The sequence below is a fragment of the Manis javanica genome, chromosome 2 (assembly GCF_040802235.1).
Source record: "Manis javanica isolate MJ-LG chromosome 2, MJ_LKY, whole genome shotgun sequence".
Taxonomy (NCBI): domain Eukaryota; kingdom Metazoa; phylum Chordata; class Mammalia; order Pholidota; family Manidae; genus Manis; species Manis javanica.
In genome coordinates, this window is record NC_133157.1 from 204,060,113 (window position 1) to 204,071,960 (window position 11,848).

At 48.3% G+C, this 11,848-nt stretch overlaps 1 protein-coding gene across 30 annotated transcripts in view; it reads right to left on the minus strand.

Moving 5' to 3' along the window:
- The window catches only part of LOC140847996 (uncharacterized), a 132,969-nt gene extending 121,780 nt beyond the window's left edge, over window positions 1-11,189 (minus strand). For 12 of the 30 annotated variants that reach the window (XR_012128411.1, XR_012128406.1, XR_012128404.1 and 9 more), the window contains exons 1-2: window positions 10,095-11,065; window positions 9,557-9,675 (exon numbers count right to left, since the gene is read on the minus strand). Coding sequence is in view for 7 of the 30 variants with exons in the window: in XM_073230043.1 (XP_073086144.1) it covers window positions 9,557-9,675; window positions 10,095-10,371 (396 nt within the window). In the remaining 23 variants the exon portion in view is untranslated. Of the gene's footprint in view, window positions 1-9,556; window positions 9,676-10,094 lie in introns of all 30 variants that reach the window. The other 18 variants (XR_012128421.1, XR_012128423.1, XR_012128417.1 and 15 more) reach the window with 10 other exon arrangements.
- Between the last annotated feature and the right edge of the window lie 659 nt (window positions 11,190-11,848).

Genomic DNA, 11,848 nt, shown 5'->3' on the forward strand with positions numbered 1-11,848 from the left:
GGTTTCTCCAGAAAAAACAAAGTGTCTTGTGGTTGTCACCTTGGACAGCTGAGTCAGAGCCTTAGGTCTTACCCCCTGCCTGCTCTCCACATAGACTTCCCTCTGCTAACAAATTAGAAGCACCCACCAGGTGAGTCAAGTGTCTGATAATTTCCTGTGGTTGGCTGAGTCAAACTCCTCTTCAACAGACAGGCCCCTGAGTTTCTTGAAACAGCTCAAAGAGCCTAGATTTTTATGCTTTATCTGGTTCACACTCAGTCCTTAAGGTATAGACAGAACAATCAAAAGAAATCAGTGAAGTACACCCACTGCAGAATCTTAAAAAGAAAATCCTAAAATGCCACAGTAAGAGATAGTCCACCATGGTGGACGAGAGCACAGACTCTGGAGCTGTACTGCTGGGGTTCCAGTCCCAGCTGTACCTCTCAATAGTTGTATGACATGGGCAACTGGCTTAATCTCCCTGCACCTTAGTCTCCCCCTTTGTAAAAAGGGAGTTATAATACTACCTCACTCACTGGCTTGTCGGGAGGATTAAGAGACTATTTGTATAGCATTAGAATAGTGCCTGGTTTTGCCGTATAAATGCTTGTTAAATAGGAGTTAGCTGCCCAGCTTGGGTGCCACCTGTACCAAAAGACCCCCTCGACTCTGTCCTGGCTCCAAATAAGAATCAGAGCACCCCAACCCTAAGACCCCCTCAAAAGCCCTTGGGCAACAGCTATCGTGGCACTGATAAGAGTGATTTCTAATTATTTGTCTGTTTCTCTTCTAGATGAAACAACTTCAGGGCAAGGGATGAGTCTGTCTCGTTCATGGGTATGTCTCCATCACCCAGCAAGGCCTGGCACATGGCAGGCACTCCATCTTCTTTGGAGAGTATGTGTACCATGCTCTATTTATATGCTGAAAGTCGGAATGCATTTCACTCATTTCCACTGCATTATGAAAGAATAGGTTTCTTAGATTTTCTGAAACATCTAAATGCTACTCTCAGCAGGGTACTCTGCTAGAAATTACCAGGGGAGCTCAGATACACAGCATTTTATTTGGCATTTATTTCATGCTAAGACCTTTACATGTACTTTCTCATTTAATCCTCAATGACTTAAAAGGGAAGTATTCTTCCTCCCATTTATATTTTAAAGCCCAAGTGTAACCACTTAAGGTAGAATATAATAAATACTAAGTAGAATGGACACAGAGTGTGAAATATGCCTAAAGGCAGCTGGCTTGGTGGAAAGAGGGGAACCAGATGTGAGGTAACTTTGTGAAAAATAAGATTTCAAGAGGCAACAATGGCAGAGAGGATCCTCCAAGCAGGACAAGCAGCAAGAATAAGGAACACAGGATGTCTTCAAAGAAGCTGGGGAATCCAGGTTGGAGCACTAGGCCAAGTCATAAGGGTCCTTGAAGGCCAAGGCAGGTGGGCCACATTCAGCAGGTGGGCAGAACCCAAACATGGCCAAGTCTTAGGAAAGGACAGGAGCTCAATATGAAGCTGTTGCTATGGGGCAGGCTACACGCAAACAAGGCCACTTTTCTTAGTGGCCACTCCAGATAAAGGGAGACTCAATGTAGGAAAGGATGGCCCTTGCAAAGCAATTCCGCTACACTTACCCTGGTGTAAACATCTCTCAAGGACTTTAAGCATCCAATTAAATGACCTGAGAACCTCAGCCAGGCCCGCTGTCCTGCCTTCCCCATATACACTGTGGGTTTGCAAACAGAGAATACAAATAAGCCCAGTAGAGCCAGATGAGGTTATAATGAACTCAGGAGTAATTTACTTGGCAAGGAAAGAAAAAAAAAAAAAAGAACTCCTCCATGTCCTGCAACTTCACTGTGAACTCTAAATACAACTTGGTAAAGGGTGGGTAGTATTTCCCCTAAGATGTGGAGGAGATCGTTACTACACTGATTTGAAGACTTTGGGATACTTCAGTCCCAAATCTACAAGACAGAATAAGCGCACCTAATTTGAGTGTGTGTATGCCACACAGTGTGTGAAGCCCTTCAAGAGCACTCTCTCCTCTCAGAATGCTCACAGAAATCTAAAGGCTGGGTAAAATGAGGCTCAGAGATTAAGGAACTTGCCCACAGGATTTAAAACCAGATCTCTTTGACTCCAAGGTCAGCAGTAAACCCAGAATTTCTACAGGAGGGATTTAGGAGCAATGGCCTAACATTAAATTTACCATCTTGACCATTTCAAGTGTATGGTTCAAAGATACTCACACTGTTGTGTAGCTATCTAAAGATGCTTTTACTCAGACTTAGGTAAGGTTGAGAAAACACTTTTGAGGGTGCTGAAATTGTGTATAGCTCAGTGGTTCTCATACTTGGCTACATATTAGAGTTTCCTGGGGGTGCTTTTAAAAACTCTAAAACCCAAGATCTACCCCAGAAGCACTGAATCAGAACCTCTGGGCAACAGGGTCGCTGCATCAGTCTTACAGCTCCCTGGGAATCAATACATCGTTCCTATGACCATGCCTGTTCCACCAAAAGGGGGCACACCTGCCCAGAACCTTCTCCTTTGGCCAGACCCACACCCCGAGTCCCCTGGAGTCCCCTGTCATGTGGGAGGTGACAGGGAAGGGAGTCCCAGGCAAAACCTGCTGTCCCCACTCCAGGACTCAGGAGACCCCCAATGCTCAGCAAGCTAATACTTTTACTGCTGTCCACATTCTTCAAGGGAAAGAATGCAAATAAAAAGACACAGAGCTCAAAAGGCACTCAACTGTTTTCCTTTTTCACCCACTTAAACTAGACAGGTAAAGAAAAACCACTCGGAAAGCATGGCCAAGTATCAGCACAGGAAGGAGTTTTTCTGGCGATACCATCAGCTTCTCCAAACACACTTGTAATGGCTCTACTGACTCAACCCAAACTGGAGGGCTACGGAGACATAATTAAACACAGAAAGCTCTTTTCCAAGAGAGTTCCAGAGCTGGACACAAAAATGAGTTCAAGGTAGGGAGTTCTCTTTGAGGAGTCACTGAACTTCGGGTGAACTTGATTCACATAATTAGGGGTGGTGCTGTCGGGATGGCAGTTGCCCAGCCTGAGGGACCCATAGGCTCCCCGGACTTAGACATGAGGATGAGACAAGGCCAAGGGTGACCAGAGAGGCCTGGTCCAAAGGCTTCTTTCTCTTCTGCACACCCAGGAGAAAGAGAGGAAGGAGAATGCCAGGCTGTGTGTTAAAGATTGGTTGAGTGGGAGGAGGAGGGGAAGAAGCCATGATGTGATGATACAGCATAAATTAAACGACTTCTACGAAAGTGACAGCAAGACGGAAGCTGCCCATCCCACAGCAGTCCTCAGCGCAGCTCAGCTCAAGCTCACGCCTCCAGGCTGGCTCTGGGCTACAGGCACCAACATGAGCCCCGGATTCCTTTGCTGAGCCTCCTCTAAGACTCAGGCAAGTGAAAAAATGCCGTCTTCTAGGAATAAATACACAGCTCCCTGTCTAAAGAGCTCCGGCGCTAGATCAATTGGCCGAGTTCTGAATGCCAGTCTTCCTCGCTCTGGCCTTAGAGACAAGCTATTGACTCCCTCCAAGCCTCAGTTTTCTCATCTGTGAAGGGGTTGATGTGAGGATGACATGAAACCACGCACACCAAGCACTCAGCACAATGCCCGGCACAGAGCAGGTTCTCACCAAGTCCCCTCCTGCCCCCTGTACACCACACGCAATGAACACCTACTATGTACCAGGTGACACACCAAAGCATCTTCAATTCAGAAGGAGCAGAGACAACACAGCCCTGTGCTAAGGCCATCCCTGGGCTAAGAGGTGAGAAACGCTGACAATGGATGGGCTGCTCTGGAATCTATGATGAGTGGGTTTTAGGTTTGCTTTTGGGGGTTGTGTGTGTGCACACACGTAGCATATTCGCAGATGAAACCTTCCACACTCTCCAATTCAAGGGACAATCTCAGCCATCAAATACAAAACGCTTCCTCAATGCTGCACCAATTCATTCACCCCGTTTGTCTCTCTGGTTTGCCATTTTAATAAGGCCATATCAGCAGTACGATCTGCAAACCTGAGTTAACCTGCTTAAGGCATCAGTCAGTTCCCTTTAAGGAGCCCCAGATACTTGTCTGATGTCCTAGATGGCTAAATCTGTCCTTTGGCTCTTTTTTGGTTCAGGGAGAGGTATTTGTTTTGTAGAGGTGTGGGTTTAGGGGAAAGTGTCCTGAAGGCAGTTCCGAGAAGTAATGGCAAACTCGAACTGATCTCATTTTTTCCATACCCGATTTGAACATCTCAATGGTCTTGACTACAGAAGGACTTTTGCCAGCTCTGACCCATCCCTGGGAAGATGGAAAAAGCCTAGATGAAAATTCTAGATAAAGCATCTAACAGATCAATAGTTTCAACCTTTTCACCCTCCAAGCATTTTAAGCTTGAAGGAGCTAGCCAAATTGGTAGATGCCATTTTAGCTTTTTACTATTTCCTACCCTCAAGATGGAAAAGAAGACTTCAAAGGCCAAGAGGTCAGCAGCTGAGAAGTCAGAGTATGCATGGGACATACTCACACCAAAAAACTGTCCACCGTTGCTCTGACATTCAGATTTAACTGGGAATTCTGCATCTTTGCTTGCTAAAATAGCATCAAGCTCACTATTTGCAATGTTGCTAATGCTCAATTAATACTACAGAATTACAAGTACATGCTACTTTCATACCTAAGACTTGAGTGATAGTTGAGCCAGGCAAAATTCAAACTCAGCTCATCCCCCTCAGCAAACCGTGACCTTCTCCCTCCCTTTGGGACATTACTAACTGCAGAATTTCAAAACAAAGGTTCACAGAATCAAGTTCCAAACAATTTGGTTAAATATGATGTGTAAGTGATTTCCCACAGAAACACTTATGCCAAGACCAAAAAAACGATTCATTTTTGCCTTTGTCAAACCTAGACAAGATTGGTACCTAAGCAAAACAACCCCAAAAAGACTGATCTCCATAGAAGAGGCCCCAAATTGCTGAACACTCATTCCGGGCAGTTCCCCGCTGCCGACCTGGTGACATCTTCACCTCCTCCTCCCACAGGCCCAAACTGAGGAAGCTGTAATCGTTGGGCAAACACAGCCATTTGCTAAGAGAAAAGCTAACGTGGGGCCCTGTTTGTACTTCACAAGGGCTCTGCTTGTGCGGCCTTTGTGAGTAACCATTTACAGAGGGGCCTGCCTCCCTCGGAGCACCTGACCACTGGCAGAGGCCTTGGCTGCCTTTTCACTATCTTCCAAGAGAAAACATTCTTTTGAAGAGTCAAAGAAGTCCTGCAACGACTGATGCCCTTTCCCAGGCAGGACAACAGCCCTTCTTCTGGGGCCACCACAGGGCATTTACTGCTACCTCCTTATGGCCTCAGAACAATCAGCGCTCTGAGGGCCGACCCTGTGGATGTCTGGCTCCTCGCAGCCCAGCAAGGCCCACATAGCAGGCTCTCGATAAACACCAAGGAAATAACCCTTTGTCCGATAGGAACTCCAGAGCCAAAGCAGCAGGGGAAAAAAGCCAACCCTGAAATCATTATCCAGCGCTGGACCCACTACCCATATTCTTGATCTTATGATAAGTGAGGGAAAATATGACGTGCCTTCGAACCACAAAAAGATTTCCATGAAATTCAAGAAGTCCCTTCAGCCATTCTAATTTTAGGCACAACTTAAGAGAGAGTACTAGTGGCAACAGAGGTGGGGGGCAGTGGAGAGAAAACGAACAAGGCCCCTATATTCTGGCCAGCACAGGTGCCAGTAACAGGACACCCCTGTCTAAAGTGAGATGTGGGGTGGAGAATTCAAGGTGTGGTTAGGTGTTTCTCACCCCCGCCCCTCAAGTCACATTATATAACCCTGGACACACTCTCAACCTAATCCAAAGTTCTGTCTGCATGGAGCCCAATTCAGCTCCTGACATGCTGATTTTTGAGTAACAAGGCTGAGGAAAATACCTGATTTTCACATCCAACTTTTTTTTAAAACTAATTATTAAAAAAAAAGACATCCACTGAGTGAGCTCTGCCCTCAAGTGTGGCCAGAGTTTCCTGTTCTTAAAACTCCCCAAACATCCCTAAATTCTATGCTGGTTCAATTACTTAAATAATGACTTAAAAAAATAAACATCAAATCATTGTGGAACACCTGAAATTGATAGTTAAGTCAATCGTCTCTCAATTATTAAAAAAAGGGATGGCACAAATCTGCAGTATGTAGCCCATCTTTCCCAGAACTTGGATAGAAACTCCAAGAAGATTCCAGAACCGCCACAATGTGGTCAACACTGCCTGAACATCAGAAGTCAGTCAACTGGCCTTCCACACAGTAACTTCCAAGCTTATTACTGTTTCCCTAGACAAACTGGCCATGGGACTGTGCCTCCAGCCTCATGAATCTCATCTCTCCTCTCCTTTGGGGCCAGCTCACACCAGACGACTTGATTTATGTGGATGGGCAGAAAGGCAGCCGCTAAGCGATTTTGCACACCACCATTCATTAGTGACCACCACCACAGTAAGGTGGAAGAAAGGGGAAAAACACAAGGTTTCCTCCCCTCAAGGAATCAATAAGCTATTGAGCAGCTGCTGTTGGACTCCAGTAGAAGAAAAGTGAGGGTTTCTTCCGCACCCTTCCCCCTGAAAAGGACAAAACGCACACCCTGACAGCCGGGGACTTAGCTGGATGAAGGATCACTAGAAGAAAGCGGAAAGAATCCTCTCAAACTTCTCAATGTCTCCAGGTTCTCTAATTTTAGAAGATGGATGGTGCTAGCCTTGGAATTACTCCATTTTCTGTTGTTTTCTTTTTTTTTCCCTCCAAAGAGGAAATTGACTCCCTTCCTGTGCTGCTGTGCATTTTGGAGAATCAAATGCTCACCCAAAAAAGTTTTCCTTAACCTTTCCTCACCCCACTCCAACAACTTCTGAGAAAATAATCTAAAAATGTTCTCAAGATGGCATTCCAAATGGGTTTCCAACTTTTACACTTGTCCTTCAAAACAAACAGAAAGGAGACTAAAGGCACCATAAACCCATCATGGGAGTTCAAAGACAACAGAAAAGAGAATAAACAGGTCCTTAGAAAGTCAGCTAATTTCAGAGAGTAAAAACTGACTTTTATTGCTGGCAACTTCATGCATATGCGTACTATATACTGCTTATCCTACATGGCCGAATTTTGAAATACCTTCTTAAAATGTCACTGCCATCTAACCCACGAAGAACTCTTTTAAGAAGAAAATTCTAAGAAAATATTCAGCGACCGTCTTATGCATACATCATCTTGGAAATCAGACACACACAACCTCTTTCCCTCTCTCCTCTCCAGAAGTCTTAAGTTCGAACCACAAAAAGACCCCAAGGCCTGTTGTAGTCTTGCCCTCTGCCTTGCTTTTAAAATCTTCGGCTACTAAAACAAAATCATCAACCTTTAATATAAATGCCTTTCCACAGGATGAACAAACCCTACCAAATTGAACTCAGAGAAAGAACTCAGGGAACCACAAACTATAGATCCAGCATTGACAGGGCACTAAGTAAGTCTTTTGGGGGTGAAAGCATGCCACCTTAGCACCCACAAAACCCCAGGCCACCGAGTGCTGCAGGGCAGCCAAAGGACTGCAGGTGGAAAGCAGGAGGGGACCACCATGTGGCAGGTTACCTTCTGAAGAGATTTGGCTTCGAACCCATAAATAGGAAGAACCCAGCCTGGATGTTAAATTAAGGAACAAAAACTCTAGATGTGAACACTGGGACTGCAGTGGACAGAACTAGTTCACTGGGTCCCTGTTACTTCTGAGGGACTGGAAACATCCATTTCTGTCCTCCCCAAAACACAAACAGCTTTACCAATCCATTTCAAATCCTTTCCCTGATGATCAGAATACACATATGCCTCAAACCAAATCTTATTTGATTATGAAGCATGTCAGATTTAACAACAAACACCCAAAGGCCAAAGAGGGGACACCAATCTTTGTCTCAAAAGAGCACTTCAGTAATTCAATGTGGATTGGGGGCAAAGGAATGAGAGGGGCTGTCTTTGAGCAGGGAATAATCCATCTAATTCCAAGTGGCTGGATTAGAGGCATTCCTGGGCAATCAGGGTCTGCCCTGAAAATAATGCTACACGAATGTCAATTTCTGACAAAAGGCACAGGGTCTGTAGGAGGATTTCAAAATGGACAAAACCGGACGGAGGCACCTTGGAAAATTCACCCTGGGGAGGTGGCAGTTGGTTCTAAAAAGGGGCAAGCAGCCCGTGACAGCTGAGCATTCCTTCCCAAAGTCCATCTCCGCGGCCGAACCCTTTCCAGACCCTACACTTCAGACAAAAGCTCCTTCAGGCGCCCAGGCAGCGGCTGAAGAGGGGCTGTCCACACCCACTGGCTGCACAGCTTTCCAGACCTGCCCACTCGTTTTGGAAGCTGAGCTTTTAATTAAACACCACCTCCCCGGATCTGCTGAAGCAAACTGGAGCTGGGCTGGAGCCAAAGAGAAGCTCCCTAAATACACATGAAACCACCCCCCCGCCCCCACCACCCCCAACTCCCACCTCCAGCCAGCTCGCGCGGCTGGTTATAGTTCCTTTGGATGAACAACACAGAACCCTGGTCTACTTCTATGCACCAGAAAAATCCACATCCAAGGATCAGGTTATCCCCAGGCCCACCCTTTACCGGGAAAAGCCAGGGTGTTGTTCCCCACCCCCTTCCCCTTCCCACCCCCCCCCCACACGCCCCCGCGCGCACACCCTCAACACAATCTCCACAGTCCTTCCCAGAGAAAACCTGGAGTGTGTGTGTGTTGGGTGGGTAGGTTGGGGATACAGTAGCTGAGGGGACCCCAATCTTGCCTTCAGGCTGAGGCTCAGACAGGGGAAGGAGAGGCCTCTGCAAGGCTGCTCTGGGAACTTCTGCTTCGTGCCCCCCGGGGAGGACTGAGGGAAGGCATGCACACCCTTTCCAGCTTTGGAACAGCCTAATTAATACCTAATTTGCTCAGATCCCCTCCCCCAGGTGGACCTGAAAGTCCAGGAGAGAGAGAGGGAGGCCTCTCCCAGTCTCCCAAGCCGGGGCGGGGGTGATCCTTCCTGCCGCACGGCAGAGTCCCCAAATCCCTCCCCACCGTCAGGCCAGACGCACCCACCCTATACCCGGGGGAATCAGGTGTCCGCCCAGGCATCCAGCCTCCACAGGTCGCAGACACTCCGTTCAACGACAGACAATGGAAAACTTGGAGCCGGGGCCCTGAGCCCCCAGTGAAACGAAACGGTGCCACCCCCCCCCTGGGACAATGAGTTGGGGAGAGGGCAGGGGGCATCGGACACTCCCAGATAAACCGCCCGTCCAGGTGACCCTGCAAAGCTCGGAGCGGTACCCTAGGTGAGCAGGTGACACCTGGCCCGAAGCGCTCCCGCAGGTGGCTGGCGCCCACCGCGCAGGCAAGGGCCGGGAGGTTGGCCCGGGGCAGAGGAGAAGCACCGCGGCGAGGTCAGTGCGCGGCGGCCACCGCCGTAGCCGCACCCCCAGCGTCCTACCTTCATGTCGCTGATGATGGTCTGGAAGAGGCCTCCAAGCGCGCTGCATTCCTTCTCAATCACAGCCTCCATTTTCCCAGCGTCGGCAAGGAGCGGACACACACTGGGGGCCGCCTGGGCTGTGAACGGGACCGGGCTCACTCACCCCGGGAGGAAATTCAACCCCGGGCGACCCACCTCCTAGAGGCTCGCAGCCTCTTCCACCAAGAAGACAAAATTACAAGACTGACTCTTCTCTACCCAAAATAATAATTATTATTTTAAAAGCCTCACTGCTCTGCAGGGTGATTCGCCTACATGCAGCGCTCGACTTCTGGCCTTAAAAATACCCGGAGAAAACTGACAATCAAGCCACCGCTGGTGCTCACGACGGAAAAGGCAAAGCCCATCTTGAAGCAGAGAAAACCGCCCGCTGACCCAGGGCCAGCGCCATTTAAAAATGTAGGATTTTCTAAATCAGTAATTTTTTTTGGAAATTAAAAAAATTCGCCGACAGCAGAGCGTGTCTGCTCGCGGTGCCCGAATCTGTCGCTCGCACCTGCGGCCGCCGCCTCCTTTTCACTCCAGCGCGCCCGGGCCCGGCGCTCGCTCTGGCTCGGCTCCCGGGGATGTTCGGAGGGGCGCACGCGCGCTCGTAGCGGAGCGTGAGCCGCGGGGGCGCGGGGAGGGCGCGCGCTCGCGGCAAGGAGAACGGTGCACGCGGACGGGGCGGGGAGTGCGTGCCCGGGAGGCACGGGGCGCCGGCGGCCGAGAGCAGCCTGCGGGCGGTGCGGCAAGGATCCCGCCCCCGCGGAACCTCCTCCTCCCCGGAGCATGCACTGGGCGCTCCTTGCTTCCCGGCCGCGCGTTGAGGCGCGGAGAGGGCGTGTCAGCACGCGGCCAGGAGAGCGTCCACCCCACAATGGCTGCGCGCCTCGGAGGGAAGGAGACCCTGCCGCTCCCCGGGGACTTGCGCAGGGCCCAGCATATAGTGAGCGCTCACGAGGACAGCAAACCACTGTTGGCACCGCAGCCTTCTGGAAAGAGGCCCGTTCATATGAGGATTGCAGAGCCAGTCACGATTGCAAACAGCCAAACATGTAATTACGAGGGTTCGAGGGCGTATCCTGCAGCGGGATGCCGAATTCAATAAAGTTGCAGGATGCTGGGAAAGTGGATTGATTTGCCATCGCAAAATAAATAGCATTAGAACTTGTGTATACTGTTTTTCAATTTGTGGACATTGCCCATGACAGACGATATTTTTCAGGCCCATCGATGGCACTGGGTGTTGGTATAACTGCAGAGAGCTCTGTTGGGAGGGTTCACCTGGAAGGAGAGCGGGTGTGCCCAAGTTGATTTGAGGGCTGATGGTTCATTTTCACAGCTGCACCACGTAACTGCAGTCAGGATCCCTTATTTAGATTAGACTCAAATAGACAAGGATGAGGGGAATCAAAAAAGCGGCTTTTAAAAGACCTTGGAACGTAAGCACCTAGCTCTGGGCTGTTCTCGGTGACCTTGAGCTGACCGTTCAAAGCACAAAACAACAGGGGAGAATTAATGGTGGGGAGTGGTGGGGGACACAAAAGAAACCATATGCAAATGCTGTAGACTTGTGTCAGACTCAGTGTTGGAAAAGTTCTGGCTTTGAAAATCATGAATCAGAGCTGCATAACACAGCTGCAGAAGATAATTTTCCTTGGGCCACTCTAACCAACTCTTTATCACAACCCCCTATCTCCATCCGTCTCCCCAAAATCATGAGGAGTGTTACTCCTTGAATTAACTGATTTATTGGGCAAGCCTGCTGGGTCCTGTCCCCAGGGTCATTTGGATGCCTAGGTCTCATCCTCACCAATAACAGTGCTTGACACAGTTTACCCACAATCATTATCATAATTATGATTTTTAATACTACCCATATTATAGTGATTAAGATCACTGCTTATAGAGCCTGATTGCCTGGGTTCAAACTCCAATTTTTAACTTACTAACTATATGGCCTTAGACGGGACTCACTGGGCCTTGGTTTCCTCATCTATAAATGAGGAAAGATTTCATAGGAGTGCCTGACTTTCATCTGCACTAATATATGTAAAGCACTTAAAAGTACTAAAGCATATAGTAAATCACCACTCAATAAAACTTATCAACAGAAGTTGATTCATTGCAGCACTGTTCACAGTAGCCAAGACGTGGGAACAACCTAAATGTCCATGAAAGATGAATGGGTAATGAAAATGTGGAACATACAATAGGATATTATTCTGCCTTAAAAATGAAGGAAATCCTGCAATATGCACCATACGG